We start from the raw sequence: 16,582 nt of genomic DNA, 5'->3' as shown, positions 1-16,582 counted from the left end.
ACTTGCGCTTCTAGCCTCCCACTGCCATTAGTGGCACTTATCATGGTCAAAGCGCTTACGTTCAAGGGGGACAAAAAGCCACCGAAGAAGCGCAAACGGGTAGAACCAACGGAGGAAGATGGAGACGGCGCAGTCGAGTCGAAGCAGCTGATCACTGTAAACACGAACAAGGAGGAAGCGGACGATGATGCTTGGGTCTCCGCCGAAGCACTCTCGGACATCAGTGGACCTGTCCTGTTAGTCTTGCCTACCTCGCCGCCTACGTCGCTTAGCTGCGACCAGCTGGGCAAGGTGTTCGCGCAGAAGGTTGAGAATCTGGTCGAGGGGCTTCCGGACAGCGCTGAACCACACGATGTGAGGCAAGTGTGGGTCGCTACGCGGGTGGTGGGGAGCGAGGACAAGTTCATCTTCAAAGGACATCATGGACGTTACCTCGGCAGCGACAAGTATGGCTTATGCTTCGCAACGAGGGAGGCTATCTCGTCCGAAGAGACGTTCAAGCTGCACCCGGTAGAAGGCAAGGTGGGCCTGTTTAACGTGAAGACTGGCCGTGAGACCTACATCACCGTCGACGACTCTACGAAGGAAGGCTCGGCGTTCGAAGTGCGAGGGGATGCGGAAGACGCTGCAGAGAACGCGGAAGTGAGGCTCCGCATGCAGGCGCGCTTCAAGCCGAAGCACAAGGTCGAGAAGGCGGAGAAGGTGCGGGCGAAAATCAGTCGAAAGGAGCTTGAGGAGGAGGTTGGCCGGAGGCTTGAAGACGATGAAGTTAAGAAGCTGAAGAAGGCGAGAAGAGATGGGAGCTATCACGAGGCAATGCTTGATGTGAAAGTGAAGGGGAAGCATGACAAGTTCGCTTGATGGAACACTTGCGAAAACGGCCAAGGGTATGGTCACCTTCTTGCACAACCGATCACAGTATGCACTCCTTGTCGATCCACGTGCGTCTAAGTGCCTCCGGCAGGCTTGGATCCAACTCCACCAGAACCGCTTCTGCGGCGGCTGCATCCTCCCGACCCTCTTCAAGCGTTCGGGTTCTCCAAGAGTCAGTCTCAACAGGCCCACTCTTGCCGTCGAAACCTGACCCTCCCGTCGAGCTTTCAATGCCGTGATCGGCCTTGAGCTGCTCCACGGTCTCCGCAAGGTCTTCATACGCCGCCTTTGTCTGTCCGAGCTCTCGCATGAGGCTACTGATACGCCTCTGTCGGTATGGCGAAGATAGCCTTCTAATGGCTTGCGCAGTGAGGTGGGCGACGGCAGGACCTCTGTACTCGGTCATTACACCCCGGTACACGCTTGCCATACGGTTGACCGGCTCGTAGGACATGTGTAATTCAGACTCGTCCACGCTTGTGTTGCGCGCATCAGCATCGTTGGTGGCGGTCATTGCAAGCTCAGGCGAGCTACAGGCTTCGCTAGCAGACGCCTCCTCTGCTTCCGGAATGACTGGCAGTAGCCCTTCGCGGCCCAGCCTCCAAATCTTGCTGTACGCTCGGCGACGTGGTCGAGCGGGGCCTACTTCCTGCTGTGATTCGCCAGGTTCGACGAACGCCTGTTCCTCGACGTAGGACACAAGGACGGTGCACTGGGCGTTCGAACAATGATCTGGCCAAGCATGTGGCGCTATGCTGGACGAATCGAGACTTGTCAAGTCTGACGGATCTTCGTTTACGGCTTTCTCGGCGGATCTGGACGCGTGTGAGTCAGAGCATACTGCATTGCTGGGCTCGGCTCTGACGCTCTCTTCAAAATCTACATTGATCAGATCGAGACTGGTAGCAGTGTCGCATCGTTCGCCTCGGGCTGTATCGATAAAGTCCTCTTCTACTTGCGCTGGCTGCGGGTTGTTGACTGCTGGTCGGTAGTGAGCGTAATACTGGGGGCGCTTCCGGCTCTCTTGCGGACCAGCTTCGCCTCTCTCGAAGCTTGACCCACTCCTTCTGAACAGCACAAGCGTATCGGCCTTTGTCGCTCCGCTAAGCTCAGTTTTCATGGCCTCTTCCGGACGGGCGTCGTTTTCCGTGCTCAGTTTGGGCCAGCCCTCGGTCTCATATGCACCTATCACTGAGCTGATCGGAGAGTGCACAGCGACTGAAGGCTCGCTCGAGGGGTCAGAACCCGATAGCTGGCATACTGGTATCTCTGGTGTGTCGCTCTCACAAGTCGCCGCCTTACCCGTCTTTGACTGCCCTTGAGCGTCTTCGAAGTGCTCGCGCCGCTGCCTGTCCGGTTGCTGGCTTGGCAGCCCTCTACTAGCATCGCTGGTAGTCAACTTATGGCGCGATGTTACTGGTACGACACCCGGTGCGGCCGCACAAGTCTCCCTATTCCGCATATGTGGGTTGCGAATGCATACCGGCATAGGCTCCAATCGAGCCCTGGCGCCTTGCTCCAAGACCGGCGCGTAGTCCAAATTACTGGCCGCACTCTCGTTCATCAGCAAGAGGTGCACAGCTGCATCATGCCGCGCCTTTACGGACGTTCTGTCGCCACCGTCGGGTCCGCGCACTACCGAGCGGTCCTCCTGTTGTGGTTCTGTGGCTTTCCACTCCTGGAATCGAAACGATGCCCATGATCGCCTAGTTGTGCTGGAGTCCCCAGCGGCAAAAATGTCGACGAAGAACTGCGTCAGAGTATATGCTGGCTTTGGACTTGTGGATCGCCGCTTTAGCCGCACGCTTTTGGTTGTCCTAGTTTTGCGCAGTCTATTTGGAGATCGACACCCACTTGCTCCTGCCTTCCCGGAAGAGAGTGGGACTTCTGCCTCCACCGTGCTGTGCCTCTCTGGAGACAGATCTATCCAACATGCTACATGCTGCATTAAATCCTGCTCCCGACGTCCTGCTCCAGACTCCGATGCAAGTGCGATTGGCTCTGCTGATCGCAATGCGGGTGGTGCTGTGGGCTGCATGTGGCTGTTGAAGGCAAGGCGTGCTACGCAAAATGAACCTCCTGAGAACGTAAGTGAAACAAACAGTATGACCGTTGTGACTGCAACCAATATCCAGCCGCAGCTTAGGATCGATTCGATATGCATCTGTATCGCAGTGAATACACTCCGATTCGACCCAACCTTGGCGGCCACGGGCACGACATGTTCGTCAAGCCATCGAGAGACTGAGCTGCGCATATGCAACGAGGAAAGAAGCTGTAACGCAGGATCGAAGCTTTGTGTGCTTGCTATACCCTATCATCCAAATCGACCTACCTGAGCACTGTGCCGTATTGACAGATGTAGTGTATGGCCAGACAAGGATCCGAGGTGTGTGGGAGAAAGAGAGCGCGCCTATGGCCACCACACATGAGGCTCTATCGTGTCCTTCTATACGCCGTCGGTTTATGTATATATACACGTATGCGTGCCTCCAACATGCTAGTCGTTACGTAGCGCTGGGTGCCGCATCGTCTTGCTCTTGGTATTTCGTTCCTCTTCAATATCGAAGCTGCGCAGGACTTTGCATGACAGTACTGCGACCTGGCCTTTCAGGATTTGCTTGATTGAATTGAATTGTAGTGATTCACTGAACGTGTATATTCTGTTCATACAGAGCAGTAGCAATCTCGGCGCTATGCCGTTCTGAGACCTGCCATTCCATCCACTTTTCCACAGATTCGCAAGCAGGAAACCTTGCCACAGACAACGCCATCGCTAATCCCACTACACCCGTCCCCACCACGTCAAAAGCTCGATCGTAGGGGGTCAAGAAATGTCCATCCTCATCCTCTTACTCCCACTCCCACCCACATCCACCGCACTCGACGCACCACGCCCCGACACGTCGTCATCATCCTCCCCGCCAATCTCCACAACCTCCCACTCCACCCTACTCCGCCCATCCTCGCTCACATGCCCGCCCTTTTGCCGCTTGATGCGGCCCAGCCGGCTATTCTCGACCATTTCTTCGAAGTACGGCATCCCGCGGCCTTGCATGCGATGCAACGAACCGGGTAGTGCTGATTGTCTGATTGCTGCAGGTCCGTCCGCGCCGCCGGGTCGCCGCTCGTTCGTGGCGATGTGCGTGTCGTGGTCTATCTGACCTCCAGCCACTGGTTTCTGTTGATTTGTGGTTGGATCCAGGGGGATATGCGTGTTGTCGTCGATTTGTGCCCCTCCACTCATCCCCCGTTGCTGAGCCGTCGTCGCACCAGTACCCGAGATATGACTATCATCATCAATCTGCGCCCCTCCACCCCCAACCGCTCTCAGCTTATCCGCAGTCGACGATTCCACACCCAACCCCGCATCACCCTGTCCTCCACCCGCACTGACCTCACCCTCACTCTCCAAATCCTCATCGAAAAGCCTCAACGCCTGCAACCGCTCCAACGACTCCCCCAACAAACTCCCCAACGTGACATCCACAAACTCACTCCCACCCTCCCCACCATCCCCACCGCCACTTAACCCTCGACTCCTTCCCTCCCTCCAAGCAGTCAAATGCGTCCCACAATACCCACAGAACTGCCTCCTCGTCTCCCCCTCCCCCCTCCTCACCGCAGGCGAGTAATAAATCCGTTTAATCGACGCAGGAGTCTCGTCGGGGAAATGGGCGTAGGTGGCGCTGTGGTACCATTCTAGCGGCACGCGGAGCCAGGCTGTTAGGGGGGAGGCTTGCGTTCGTCCTGCAACAAACCGTATTGTCAGTATGACATGTGGAGGGGCAGATGTGGAGGGAGAGGGGGGACGTACGGTTGGCGAGACTGTTGTCGAAGAAGACGTGGACGGGTGGTGCTTGTTCTTGTGCTTGTGCTTGTGACGGGGTGGTCGAGGGGATGATGACGGTGTATTGGTTCCGCTCGCACGCGCAGGTGCCGAAGAGGTGGTGGAGGGAGTCGTCCATTGTCGTCCGTTGTGGTATCGAATCTACTGTTGCATTGACTAAACTGTTGGGTAAGATTGGGTTGTAACCATCAATATGTGCTGGAAGTTGTGTGCCTTCTCCAAGTTCCAAAGATGGAAAGCTCGAAGGTCGAGTCTGGAAAGTTCTCGGTTCCTGCCGAGAGTTCGGATTCGGGACTTTTGCGGATTTGGCATGTGACATCACGTTTGCATCGCAGCATATCACGTGGAGCAAGATACATGGTAGGGCCTACAGTACAACATGAACGTGTCTGCATCTGTATATCAAAGTGAGACACAAGAAGGTCGTTACCGGGGTGACATGGAAAAACCTCCGCTGTCTTCTCTTCCTACCCACGATAGTTACATGACCCTCCCCCCTCCATCCCTCCCTCCCTCCAGCCCATAGCCCCTCAGGATTGCAGAGGGAGGCAAGCAAGCGAATGGAACATCCGCCTTCAAAAACCCCCAAGCACAAAACGAGCGACAAAATGCCTCCAGTGAGTTCTCGATCGCGTGTCGAACGAGCAGAGCAGTGCCAATAGCCGCTGCCCTGGCCTTCGCGTTCCGAGAGCCCAAAACAAACCGCCGTAAGAAACGCCAATAATCCAGGTATAATGGTGGATTTCCCGCAAAAGATGCTGTTGATACGAGATCGCGCGCTGTAGATGACGAGGGTATCTTTTGCAGATGGTAAGTATGGCTCCACAATTCTTCTTCTTCCCATTCTTCTTCTTCTTCTTTTTCTCCCTCTTGATCCGCTGCTGGGCGTCAGAGCGAAGGAGGTTGTACCCGCATGTTGCGAGGTGTACCCGCATGGCGCGAGGTGTACCAGCATGTTGCTTGCGAGGTGTACCCGCATGTTGCGAGTTGTTTCAGCATGTCGCTTGCGAGGTGTACCCGCATGTTGCTTGCGAGGTGTACCAGCATGTCGCTTGCGAGGTGTACCAGCATGTCGCTTGCGAGGTGTACCAGCATGTTGCGAGGGCGACTCATCCCGTCCACTGCCGCTTCGACAAAGGCCGGGGGCGCGCGCGCTGAGATGCAGAGATCCCCCTGCGGCCCTTCCGCCTCACTCAAGCGATCAAGCAAAGGCAGTCAAGCCAGTATGAATCCCAGCAGGCCTGCTTTCCAGCCGGCGTCGACCACTCAAGCACCAGCGTCCAGCTAGCACAGAGTCGGCCAGTCAGAGGACCAATTCCACTCGGGCCAACACCTCCCTCCCCTCCCCTCCTCCGTTCCACCCCTTATCCCACTCAACCCTTCAACCCCTCAACCCCTCAACCACCCGCACAAACCTCAAGACACGAACACACAACACAAGAGACTAAATCTCAATTCCCCATCTCCCCCCCCTCCATCCCCAACCCCACCCCCCCATCCCCCCCTGCCCCGCCAAAAGCGAAATTCGCATCAAACCCCAACCCCCCATCCGCCTGGTCATTATTCAAAAACGAGTCGAAATCAAAATTATCCAGCACGTCCGGCCCGCCCAAGTCGCCGAAATCCATGTTCATGCTGCCGAAGTCGGCGGTGGGGTCGACGAGGCTGCCGAAGGGGTGGGCGGGGTTCATTTCACCCGCGCCACCTTGCGGGCCGGGTTGCTGGCTGGGGGGTTGAGGTTGGCCGGGTGGAGGGGCGGGGGCGGAGGTCGGTTGACCGTTTGGTAGGGTTTTGTTTTGATTGTACGCCAGGGCGTTGTTATTGGGCGCGTGTGGCGTGATGGGCGTGGCGGGGACGGGGGTGGGCGGTTGTTGTGACTCCGACTCCGACGTCGTCGCCGGAGTCGCCGTGTTGCCCGCGTTCGCGGCGTTGTTCTTCTTCGCTGCGCCCTACAATGCGATCTCATGTCAGTAAACTGGCACCCATTAGGGCAATACATCGAGCGCACCTTCTTCCCCGCCTCCTTCTTTCCCCCCACCTTAGCCTTAACCCCCTGACTCGGCGTCGGCGGCGCAGCAGGTTGCTGCGGTGCGGCGGGACTACTCGGCTGCGTCCCCGCGGCCGGCGGAGCAGGAGGCGGTGGCATATTATTCGGTCTCGGCGTCATATTCGGTGGCACGCCACCTTGCTGCTGCGGTGGACCAACGCCAGGAGGTTGCTGTTGTCCTGGTATCATCTGCTGCTGCCCGGGTTGCTGTTGTTGCTGCTGCTGCTGCTGCCACTGATTCATCCCATTAGCCCTCTGCTGCTGCGCCTGCATCTGCTGCATCATCGCGAGTTGCTCTTGGGAAAGGCCGGCGCCGGGCGGTCCGGTTTGTGGGTGGGACGAAGGAGGTGGTCTCATCATGTTCAAACCACCATTTTGCATCAACTGTTGTCGCATCGCCGCCGTCATTTGAGAGGGATCCATCATCGGCTGTGGCGAGTCTTCGTCTCCGGGCCTACCACCGCCCATCTTCGGCGTGCCGCGTGCCATATCGCCTGCGCTGGGTGACGAGGCGCCTTGCCGACCGGGTGACATGCCTCCGGGCGGTCCCTGCGGGAATTGGCCGTTCGGACCCATGGGACCCGGATGCGTCATGCTGTCTTGCTCCTGTCGCGCCATGAGCAACCGCTTCTTATTCTGCTGCTCGAGCAACATCAGCTGCATCTGATAATCCTGCAGCGCATGATTGCCCGGATTGCCCCCCGCCTGCCCGGCCGCCGCAGCAGCCGCGACAACGTTATTCGGCATCCCCGGCATCCCCCTCCCATTCGCCACGGCGGCGTAAAACTCGCCCGTGCCCCCATCCAGGCCCCCCGGCTGACTCATCGGACTGCCCTGCCCGACCATATTGGCGGCGAGCGTGGCCGGATTCGGGCCCTGGCCGGGCGGCATGGCGCTCATACCCTTCGCGGTGACGTTAGAATTATGCATAGCGGTTTTCATCTGCTGCGCGAGGGAGGAGGAGTACGTTTCCACGGCCTTCTCTTGGTGATTAGTAGGCTGCAGCGCCAGACGGTGGAGTTGCTCGGGCCCGAGCGAGTCCGGATCGATGCCGCGCGAGCGCAGCAGTTCCTGCGTGTGGGCAAACATGCTGGGGTCGGGCTGGGCTGTGGGGAGATGGGGGGTTTGAGGGAGACCCACCTGGTTTTGGGTACCGGGCGGGCCTGGCCGCATGGCGTTCATCTGCTGCATTTGGCCGTCGAGGCGTTGGCGTTTGGGGGATGGGGCGTCGCCGGAGCCGGGTGAGCCTGCGCGAGGACCGCCCATGTCCATTTGCGAGCCTTGTCGTTCCATCTGCTGGCCTTGCATTTGCTGCATCATCTTCATCTGCTGCTGCTGTTGTTGAGGGGTCCTAATCACACGGCGTTAGTACGGACATACAGCTTGCTCGCCGTGAGTGCAGCCTCAACGCGCTTATCAAGCGCACATCAAGACTTACATATTCCGCTGGCTATTCTGCATCGCCGCCCGCTTCAAATCCCCCTGCATCGCCATCCCACCATTCATGCCCATCATGTTATTCCCAGCGAAGCGCATATTCTGCATACCCTGCGCATCCATCCCCGCACCATTGCCCGCCATCATGTTCGCCCGCGCCTTTTGCGCCTGTCTCTGCGCGCCAATATACGCCATGGCCTGGTTCTTCCCCGGGACTTTCCCTCGGGCCGTATGCCAGATCTCCCAGAACTGGCACCACCAGTCCTGCAGGAAGGGACCCTCGCCGAGATGTGACGGTGCAGGGAGGTCGTCCGGTCGGTTCCGTATCTCCGCGCAGTCGATGTCCATGGCGTCGTCGCTGACCCCGTTCGCTTGCTGCTGCTGCTGCCCTTTCTGGTTGGGCGAGCGCTTGATATCCGTCGTGTCAATCTCCATCGCGTTCTTGAAGCCTCGCGCGACTTCGTACAGCGAGTTGCGGAGGAGGTAGTCGTAGATGGCGGTGTTGAGTCGCTTGAGCGGGTCGATACTGCTAATCCCCGCTCCACTCGACGGTGTCCCCGCGTTCATCTGCTGCTGCTGCTGCTGTTGTTGTTGTTGTTGCGCCGCCATTTGGCCCCCGCCTCCTCCCACCGGTCCGCCGGCCATCCCGCCCATACCCATTGGCTGCTGGCTCATGCTGACGCCGGGATTCGCCGTGCAGGCAGCCCAGGGCGTCAGCTAGATTGGTCCGGAAAGAGCGTATACCGACTTGCCGCGTGTGCGGAAGGCGCGACGGTGGTGTGCGGTGTTTCGAGGCGCAGTTTCCAGCAGTTGCGGCCGGGTAGCGACAGTGAAGTCGCTCTCCCCCGCCCCTCGTGGCTTCCGCACTTTCTAATGCGGCGTCGCGGCGGCCACTTTCTTCCAGCCCCCAATTGCGTGCAAGTCTATCTTTATTCGCTTCACGCTTCCTCTATACCTACACGCGCGATCGCAATGCCGTTTACAGTGAGGGTAGCGTATGGAGAGGGTGTCGAGGTAGTGGCGGTAATTGGCTTTCGGACCAGCGCTGTCGATCCGTTTCCCCCCCCCAAAGCCCGCTATCCACTATCCACCGCGCTGGATCTCGCCTCGTGAGCGTCGCTTTTTGCCGGCGCCGTTCCTGCAGATTGCGCCCGTCACCCAATTCTTACCCTTTCTCCTACGTCTATCTTGCTGCGGGTCGGCGCATGCCGTTGAGCTGTGACGGTGTGTGAGGTTGACAGGGCGGAGGCTGGGAAACGGTGCGCTGGGAGGGAGCGTAGATGGCGCTTGTTCGTTCGGGAAGAGGAGCGGCGAGTCGGCGGCCGTCCGTAGGGCTGCGCTGGTCACCACCTTTTCTCCCGCTTCCACACACACACTTGCACCTGCTTTGTTACCCTCAGGGTCGCGACTCTTCCAGGGCAACCCCGCAATATACTCCAGATAATGGAACTATATCTACCTTCTGCGCGTTGTCGATGGGTATGAGTAGGAAGATCGTACGGTGTGCTAATGAGAGGAATGCTCACCCCGGGCGCACGAGAGCATGCAACCGTCGCAATTTGTCAAGGTCACGCCCAGCGCTATTTACGTGTTCCGCGACCCCATTGGCCGAGGTGACAAGGGGCTCACGGGCCCCTCCACTGTTGGACCTCATCTTTCTGACAATTCCATTCAACCATTATGCCCGCCCGCTACATGTACCTTCTCCGTGTACATTGCTCCCAAGGGGCAGTACCCTCGCCGCACTCACTCGCACCGTCGCCTTTCGCATGTTTCCCCGCCACGTGCGACTCCTTCTTTTAACGGAGATCGAGAGAAGATGTCGCGGTCTTGGCTCCTCCTCCACACGCCGCCGATCGATATGAAGAGATTCGATCGCGACTGCCGATTGGCTTGTTGCCAAAAAACTGCAACATCCATCTCTGCATACATATCTCTGCGCGTGCGATAGCTCTTAATCGCTGTGCTGTTAGGAGCAACCCAGCATGCAAGCCTTAACTAGCTGAGGTGTGTCACTGATATATGCGAACGACGTCGTTGTCCGCATAGGCAGCGTTGCGGTCTCTGTTCTTGCACTTAGAGTTGACGCTCAGACATGCTTCTTGAGTTCGTCCAAGTGCACCCAGTCAACGCTGCTCTTCTCGTTTGGCCCGCGTAGTGATCAACCTTAGAGCATTTCTTAACATCGTCAATGCAGCCTCGCGCTCGAGGTGCACGTCCTGCTGTCAAACCGAGTCGTTACCGACGGGCAAGGAATGTCGCCGCGCCGTCGCTTCTTCTTCGCATCATAATCGTTCAAAACTCGCTACTCATCGTCCGGCGGCATCTCGTCCTCAAGATACCGCACAAGCGTCAGCCGCATCTCCGTCGTATCATCCCCACGCAGCACATCCTTGACAAAGTGCGCCTCAACCTGCATCTGAATCTACACAACGACACCCAACCCGTCAGTAAACAATCCTCAAAACACCCCAACCACCCAACAACTCAACTACTCAGAGTTTCCGCCGAAAGAATTCTGGAGGGCGTACATACCATCTCCAAAGCCCCCCGAAGCACCCCACAAATCAAATTCCCAAACCACAATTCCTCCTGCGCGCGCCCATCATCCGGCAGTTCCACAAAGTCCGCCAACGGCATCTCCTCAAATACCAAACTACAACTCCGCCCATCCGGACTCCACCCCGTCACCGTCGGCGTGATGTTCATGAACACCTTGAACCCCACCCGCGCGATCACCTCCGCCGTCTCGCGAAAGTTGCTGCACGTCCCGCTGTTGGTGCGGGCGAGGAAGTCCTCGATCAGGCGCAGGCCGATGGCGTAGCCCATTCGGTCGAGTTCGGTGTTGACGGCGGCGTAGTCGGGTTTGGAGGTGGTGGAGGGGAGGGTGAGGTCACGGCAGAGTTGGGCGACGAGGGTGCCGTAGGTGAGGGTGAGGACTTCGAGGTTGATTTTCTCCGTGCGGGGGGATCTTGTGTTGCACCGGGATTAGTGGTTGTGGTGGGTGAGTTGTTGCGGAGGGTTTGGGGTCTTACTTCCACACACTATGTGGAATGTTAGTCATTGTGCAAGTGAAGTTGGGATCTGAGGTCCTCACTCTTCGCCCAGGCGGGCAGCTTTGGAGGCGGCCATTGCGTGGTACGCGGCTGTTGGCGTCTTGATCAGACGCGCAGTTGCTTCACTTTACTTCATGCTCTTCTCTTCGTCGGTAGAGACAGTGCTGGGCTTTGTCGAAAGTTGCAGAGTGGTCAGAATATCCCTTGCTGAAGTCCGCGATCAGAGAGGGACAACATATATGTACGTACAGCGTAGCGCCGAACCCCAAGAGCTCTGCGGGGCGGCTGCAAGTTCTGCCGAGCCGAAGCTTCAATTCGCGGGAGAAAGTTCACAAAGTCTGGCCTGTGTGAACAAGTCCTACAGATGCGGAGGTATTGCACTCATTAACGGCAAGGTTGTTGTCGTGCCGAGGGCAATTGGCGAGCGAGAAACTGGACGCTGGTCCCGCGATCTTGATACAGTCCGCCAACATGGCATCCGAGAAACGACCAGCTTCCGCCTCATTCGGCAGCACGCAGCTGGTAAAGCGGCCAAGATCAGACGTGCAAGCAAACGGGAGCGCCCTGGTCAAGACAAATGGTGGCAGCAGTAGCGCTCTCGTCGAAGGTGTAAGTCTCAGCCAAACTATCTCTTCCCCATTACGGTCAATCAGAGCTAAATCAAGGCTTTGAAGGGAGAGTAACTGGCTGATTCAAGTCCTTTGCGACTATATAGCAATATGGCGCTTCACATTTACAAGCCTCCGTGATGGAACTCAGCGGGCATTCCGGTGAGATTTTCGCCGCCCGTTTTGACCCTACTGGTTCGCACATCGCCTCCGGCAGCATGGACCGCGATATCCTTCTCTGGCGAACGACAGGCGACTGCGCGAACTACGGTATCCTGACCGGCCATAAGAGTGCAGTACTTGACCTTCAGTGGTCGCGCGATAGTCAGGTCATCTACTCCGCCAGCGCTGACATGACGATTGCGAGCTGGAACGTGGAGACTGGCGAGCGCATCCGACGGCATGTTGGGCATGAGGAAGTGGTCAACTGTCTCGACGTCAGCAAACGCGGCGAAGAGTTCATCGTCAGTGGTAGCGATGATGGCTCGATCTCCGCTTGGGATCCACGGCAAAAGGCCGCTATCGATTTCATTCAGACGGATTTCCCAGTAACCGCTGTTTGTATTTCCGAGGGCGGCAACGACGTCTACACCGGCGGGATCGACAATGAGATCAAAGTCTGGGATTTACGTATGAAGAAAATCCAGTACGAACTGACCGGCCACACCGACACCATCACCTCCCTCGCCCTATCACCGGATGCGCAAAGTCTACTCTCCTACAGCCACGACAACACAGTGCGGACGTGGAACGTCCAGCCCTTTGCGCCCCTGGACCGGCAGATCCGGATCTTTGACGGCGCGCAAGTGGGTTTGGAACGAAATCTGCTGCGCGCGTGTTGGGATGCGGAGGGTAGTCGGGTGGCGGCGGGAGGTGGAGATGGTACGGTGACGGTGTGGGAGACGGGGCAGAAAGGTAGGATGCTGCATAAGCTGCCGGGACATAAGGGGACGGTGAATGACGTGCGCATTTCGCCGGATGGTTCGATGGTGTTGAGCGCGAGTACGGATCGGACGATGTTGCTTGGGGAGCTGCCGAGATGAGAAGATTTCGCCGCTTTCGCATGCGACTTTACTGGTCTTTGATCGACGGAAACTAATCACAGGTTGAGACTGTACAACGCTTCTTTGCGCCGCGTCCCCGGTGCTTCAGTAGCCACCAGGTCAACTTCTATCGAATTGGGAGGGCTTCGTTGAGTCGAAATGAGGCAGCCGCCAGACCCTCACCAGGCCGCACCAGCTCGTAACAATGGATGTCGTAAAAGTCTGTAACGGACATGTGGCAGTATGGGAAGGGGACGTTGAATGAAGGATATAGCGACGAGGATTCTGTTCGATAGGTGATGGTCTACGGCGTGTCGAACGCTCGCTGGAGCTGAATCAAGTAGCACGATTGCTAACTACGTAGGGTTGCGATGAAGAAATACAATGCTCGTCCCAAGGGCCCTTCAACTAGACTTCAAATCGTTGCCTCCATTATCCATTTTGCTCTAGTTGATATGTACGACATGAATGCTCGAGCAATGTAAAGGCGTCGGAAGGAGCCGAAAGCTCGAAACGGTCAAGCTGGCATGCCCGAGCCATCGCCGCAGACTGGAGCAAGAATCTCTCCGTTTGATCTGTCCGCGAGCACCAAGTTGTATGTGTTCGTCTCGACATCTTCGTCGACAGGAGAACATGATATGGCAATGACAATGGCTTCACCGACCAACGAGTCTTTGCCCTCATCGCCTGCGCCTGCGCCCCTACCGTCTCGCAACCCGCTCCCACTCTCCGCCAGCCAAGAAGCCCAAGTCCGGGAGCTCTACTACAAGCGTGTGCGCAATAAATGCGCCGACGAGGTGCGAGGTGAGTCATCATTACCCACCCTCCTACCATCCACACCGCACCGCTAACAGCTGACAATATTATCACTCAGACTTCGCAGCCTGCTGCACCCACCGCACCTTCACGGCGACCATCATGTGCCGCAAACAGCAAAAGGCCATGAACACGTGCATGATGCAATTCGCGACTCGGAACGAACAGGATGCGGCGCGGGAAGAGTGGTTCGCGACGATGGACAAGCGGCGGGAGGAGAGGGAGAAGAAGGCGGAGAAACTGAAGAAGGATGAGAAGTTTTGGCGCGAGTGGTGGGATAAGGATATGGAGAAGAAGCCGAAGAAGGAGTCTTGAGCGAGTACAACAGCACCGCGGTGAAGGAAAGGACTAATGAGGTGGTGGGCTTGCTTGATTGTGGAACCGTCCAGCGGTTGTTCATCGCCGGAAGCTACACATTCCCTCCGCCTGCACCTGCACCTTTCGCCTCAACCATTTCCGGCCTGCCGACCCTTTCCGCCGTCTGCGCCCGCGCGATCTGCGGTCGGGCTTCCTGCATCTCTCGCCGTCTCGCCGGACTATCTCGCGTGACATAACTGGGCGGACCGGTCGAGTGCTCCACATTCATCGCCTCCTCGTATGTGGGAGAGGGCAAAGCCGGCGTATCGGGGTCTACTGGCGAAGGCACGGCTTGCCAATGCAGTAAATCCGGGTTGGCTCGGACGCTGCCGCGCCATCGGCCGTATGCTGGTGGTGGGTTTGCGAGAATGGGGGCTTCTTTGTCCCATGCTTGGGATGCGCGGGCGACGCCGGAGGTGGGGTGTGCCTCGCGTGAGTCTGGACGAACGCTGGCATCGTCGGCGACGTGGACGGGAATTGGCGTGGGTGGTATGAAGTCGACGGTCTCTGATGGTTGGGGCATGGGTTGGTGATGACGGTGAGGTTGATGGTGGTGATGGTGGTGTCGACGGCGCCTATGTCGTACAAAGTGCCGACCGGGTTTCGTTTGCTGTTGGGAAACCACATAGACTCTCGGTGAAGGTGGCAGTGTGGGTACGAAGAAGCATAGCCGCACGATGGTGTGTGCGAAGATGACGGTTGCCGCCAGTATGCCTAAGACGAACAGGACGTGAAAGGTCGTTGAAAGACCGGTCGATGAGGTGGCGATGGCGAGGTCTAAATAACGGTATTAGCTTGCAATTGGTGTGAAAAGATGATAATGCTCTAGCTTACACGTCGCTACTATGCCTGCAAGCAACAGTCCAGCGGCTAAGCACAAGATCCACAGCGATGCCGAAGACTGCTCTCCATTTGCATATCTGAGCTTCCGGTTCCGCGACCGCTTCCAAGCCCGCTGTTGCCGTTCCGCAGTCTTCTGATGGAGAAGCACAGCGAGTGACGGGTCGCTCAAGTCCGGATGGTTGAGAGCTGCGACGGCTCGTGTGTTGTAAAGTGTGGACTGATGGGCTGTGTAAGACAGAGGCGGGAAAAGTACGCCGTGACATTGCTCGTTCTCGTCTTCGCCTGAGGATTCCGGAGGTGGCGTGAGGACTGTCTCTGCGGCCAGCGCGGCACCTTCTATGTCTTCGTGCTGCGGGTCCTCTTCAACAGTTGGCTGATGTGATACGTGGCGTCCAGCGAATGAACTCCGGACTGGGCTGACGACAGAGGCTCGTAAGAGCTGCCGCACGTTGTCCTGAACGCGAGAAAGGCGCGATGGTCGCTCGTCCTCGATTATACCGGCTTCCAGCGCGCTCGCGTCCGGCAGTGGGCTGTGCATTGGGAGCGACTGTGAAGTTTAGGTCAAGCTATAGTGAGCGACGGGAAAGAGTGCGGATAACGAAGAAACCGGTCAGTAGAGTTGGAAGAGACAACACGATGGGGGACGCAACACACACGCAGCAGGAGTAGATAGTAAAGATAGAATGATAGCCCTTACTCTTAACGGTAGATCTCGCCTTAAGATTTCCGCCACCGAAGCTCACAGTAACATCCCTGATACCACCTTACTACACATCACAACAAGCGTAACCTATCGATCTGCTCGATGGGCAGACGTGCAACGTAGGGTTCACAAACAGTGTTCCTCGTCCATTGTGTTGGTGACAAGCAGAGTGTCACGCTCCTGCAAGGGCATCAGGAAGCGTGGGTAAAGGGCTTGAAACAATGTCCGGTTTCGAGGGATGGAGTGAAGCACAAACCTGCCGGTCCGTACCTGCATATCGGTCCAAGGAACGCCCGTTCGCGTTTGGATCTGTGACTGGGGTTTGAGCGTGTTGATTGTTGATGTTTCAGCCAATGGCTGGCCGTGATGGAGGGGAGAAGACAGGAGGGAACGGATTTGGCTGGCCAATGAGAGTGCCGCGTTGCGACTTCATGCGAGCAAGCTGGGGGCGACCAGCAAGTTTGTGAGCACTGATCGATTTGCTAGTTGTCGATTATGTGGACCATAGCATAGTCGCTTATCATAGAAGCTCCGGTGAAGGAAGTGCATTGCGTTGTAGTTCCTTGCTTCGAAGTGATAGGAGGTCTTCAAGATGTCAATATTATCGGTATCATGGACGGTGTCGCAGGGTTAGATGCGATTGATAGCAATTGTAGTTTGATTGACAGATCATGTGTAGCGCTGGGAGACGCCATCTCTCAACTTGAGACTTTGTCCGCGTCGTTGTCTCTAATATTGAGCGCCTTCTTGACTACCTGTGCGGTTTCAACCATATGATCATACCATTGCAAAAACAGCTCTAAAGGCTTGACCGGATCAATATGTTCCTCGATGCGACAATGACTGTAAGCGCGGATGTGGGAAATGGGTTAGATGTGTAGATAGGATATCATCGTATTATCCTCTGATATGGTTATCTCTAGTGTGAGAAAAGTGTTACGTATACATC

At 57.0% G+C, this 16,582-nt stretch overlaps 10 protein-coding genes across 10 annotated transcripts; 5 read left to right on the top strand and 5 right to left on the bottom strand.

Moving 5' to 3' along the window:
- Positions 1–42: 42 nt before the first annotated feature.
- Positions 43–861, top strand: BAUCODRAFT_65561 (uncharacterized protein; the record flags this gene model as incomplete). Its single annotated transcript, XM_007675561.1, has 1 exon — positions 43–861. One exon carries the CDS (start codon positions 43–45, stop codon positions 859–861), a length of 819 nt encoding a protein of 272 aa, XP_007673751.1.
- A 52-nt stretch (positions 862–913) lies between these two features.
- Positions 914–2,437, bottom strand: BAUCODRAFT_145716 (uncharacterized protein; the record flags this gene model as incomplete). Its single annotated transcript, XM_007675683.1, has 1 exon — positions 914–2,437. The coding sequence occupies one exon, from the start codon at positions 2,435–2,437 to the stop codon at positions 914–916; it is 1,524 nt and encodes a 507-aa protein (XP_007673873.1).
- BAUCODRAFT_30940 (uncharacterized protein) lies at positions 2,423–3,388 on the top strand. The gene is made up of 2 exons (XM_007675293.1): positions 2,423–2,960; positions 3,015–3,388. Exons 1-2 carry the CDS (start codon positions 2,610–2,612, stop codon positions 3,210–3,212), a joined length of 549 nt encoding a protein of 182 aa, XP_007673483.1. The 5' UTR covers positions 2,423–2,609; the 3' UTR covers positions 3,213–3,388.
- Positions 3,389–3,700: 312 nt separating this feature from the next.
- BAUCODRAFT_103051 (uncharacterized protein) lies at positions 3,701–4,935 on the bottom strand (the record flags this gene model as incomplete). The annotated part of the gene is made up of 3 exons (XM_007675682.1): positions 4,691–4,935; positions 4,271–4,623; positions 3,701–4,054 (listed from the first exon to the last, which is right to left on the bottom strand). Exons 1-3 carry the CDS (start codon positions 4,839–4,841, stop codon positions 3,701–3,703), a joined length of 858 nt encoding a protein of 285 aa, XP_007673872.1. The 5' UTR covers positions 4,842–4,935.
- An 857-nt stretch (positions 4,936–5,792) lies between these two features.
- Positions 5,793–6,011, top strand: BAUCODRAFT_119977 (uncharacterized protein; the record flags this gene model as incomplete). Its single annotated transcript, XM_007675681.1, has 1 exon — positions 5,793–6,011. One exon carries the CDS (start codon positions 5,793–5,795, stop codon positions 6,009–6,011), a length of 219 nt encoding a protein of 72 aa, XP_007673871.1.
- Positions 6,012–6,207: 196 nt separating this feature from the next.
- Positions 6,208–8,204, bottom strand: BAUCODRAFT_377410 (uncharacterized protein). The gene has a single exon (XM_007675680.1). The coding sequence runs from the start codon at positions 8,094–8,096 to the stop codon at positions 6,411–6,413; it is 1,686 nt and encodes a 561-aa protein (XP_007673870.1). The 5' UTR covers positions 8,097–8,204; the 3' UTR covers positions 6,208–6,410.
- A 1,876-nt stretch (positions 8,205–10,080) lies between these two features.
- BAUCODRAFT_30937 (uncharacterized protein) lies at positions 10,081–11,360 on the bottom strand. Its single transcript, XM_007675292.1, has 4 exons — positions 11,305–11,360; positions 11,243–11,251; positions 10,743–11,178; positions 10,081–10,632 (listed from the first exon to the last, which is right to left on the bottom strand). Exons 1-4 carry the CDS (start codon positions 11,337–11,339, stop codon positions 10,513–10,515), a joined length of 600 nt encoding a protein of 199 aa, XP_007673482.1. The 5' UTR covers positions 11,340–11,360; the 3' UTR covers positions 10,081–10,512.
- A 424-nt stretch (positions 11,361–11,784) lies between these two features.
- Positions 11,785–13,344, top strand: BAUCODRAFT_30935 (uncharacterized protein). The gene is made up of 2 exons (XM_007675291.1): positions 11,785–11,872; positions 11,938–13,344. Exon 2 carries the CDS (start codon positions 12,012–12,014, stop codon positions 12,912–12,914), a length of 903 nt encoding a protein of 300 aa, XP_007673481.1. The 5' UTR covers positions 11,785–11,872; positions 11,938–12,011; the 3' UTR covers positions 12,915–13,344.
- A 220-nt stretch (positions 13,345–13,564) lies between these two features.
- BAUCODRAFT_145711 (uncharacterized protein) lies at positions 13,565–14,045 on the top strand (the record flags this gene model as incomplete). The annotated part of the gene is made up of 2 exons (XM_007675679.1): positions 13,565–13,718; positions 13,789–14,045. The coding sequence occupies 2 exons, from the start codon at positions 13,565–13,567 to the stop codon at positions 14,043–14,045; spliced, it is 411 nt and encodes a 136-aa protein (XP_007673869.1).
- Positions 14,046–14,139: 94 nt separating this feature from the next.
- BAUCODRAFT_154420 (uncharacterized protein) lies at positions 14,140–15,572 on the bottom strand (the record flags this gene model as incomplete). Its single annotated transcript, XM_007675678.1, has 2 exons — positions 14,922–15,572; positions 14,140–14,864 (listed from the first exon to the last, which is right to left on the bottom strand). The coding sequence occupies exons 1-2, from the start codon at positions 15,466–15,468 to the stop codon at positions 14,140–14,142; spliced, it is 1,272 nt and encodes a 423-aa protein (XP_007673868.1). The 5' UTR covers positions 15,469–15,572.
- Positions 15,573–16,582: the final 1,010 nt, after the last annotated feature.

This window comes from Baudoinia panamericana (assembly GCF_000338955.1).
Source record: "Baudoinia panamericana UAMH 10762 unplaced genomic scaffold BAUCOscaffold_3, whole genome shotgun sequence".
Taxonomy (NCBI): Eukaryota; Fungi; Ascomycota; class Dothideomycetes; order Mycosphaerellales; family Teratosphaeriaceae; genus Baudoinia; species Baudoinia panamericana.
Note: the sequence above shows the minus strand (reverse complement) of the source record. Positions and strands in the feature narration are given on the sequence as shown.

Excerpts from the sequence above, each read along its gene's own strand:
- BAUCODRAFT_30940 (XM_007675293.1), top strand. The coding sequence starts at position 2,610 with ATGTCGACGAAGAACTGCGTCAGAGTATATGCTGGCTTTGGACTTGTG. Across the intron at positions 2,961-3,014 it reads AAAATGAACCTCCTGAGAAC|CTTAGGATCGATTCGATATG; the intron begins GTAAGTGAAACA and ends ATCCAGCCGCAG.
- BAUCODRAFT_377410 (XM_007675680.1), bottom strand. The coding sequence starts at position 8,096 with ATGAAGATGATGCAGCAAATGCAAGGCCAGCAGATGGAACGACAAGGC.
- BAUCODRAFT_30937 (XM_007675292.1), bottom strand. The coding sequence starts at position 11,339 with ATGGCCGCCTCCAAAGCTGCCCGCCTGGGCGAAGA. Across the intron at positions 10,633-10,742 it reads TTCGGGGGGCTTTGGAGATG|ATTCAGATGCAGGTTGAGGC; the intron begins GTATGTACGCCC and ends GTCGTTGTGTAG.
- BAUCODRAFT_30935 (XM_007675291.1), top strand. The coding sequence starts at position 12,012 with ATGGAACTCAGCGGGCATTCCGGTGAGATTTTCGCCGCCCGTTTTGAC.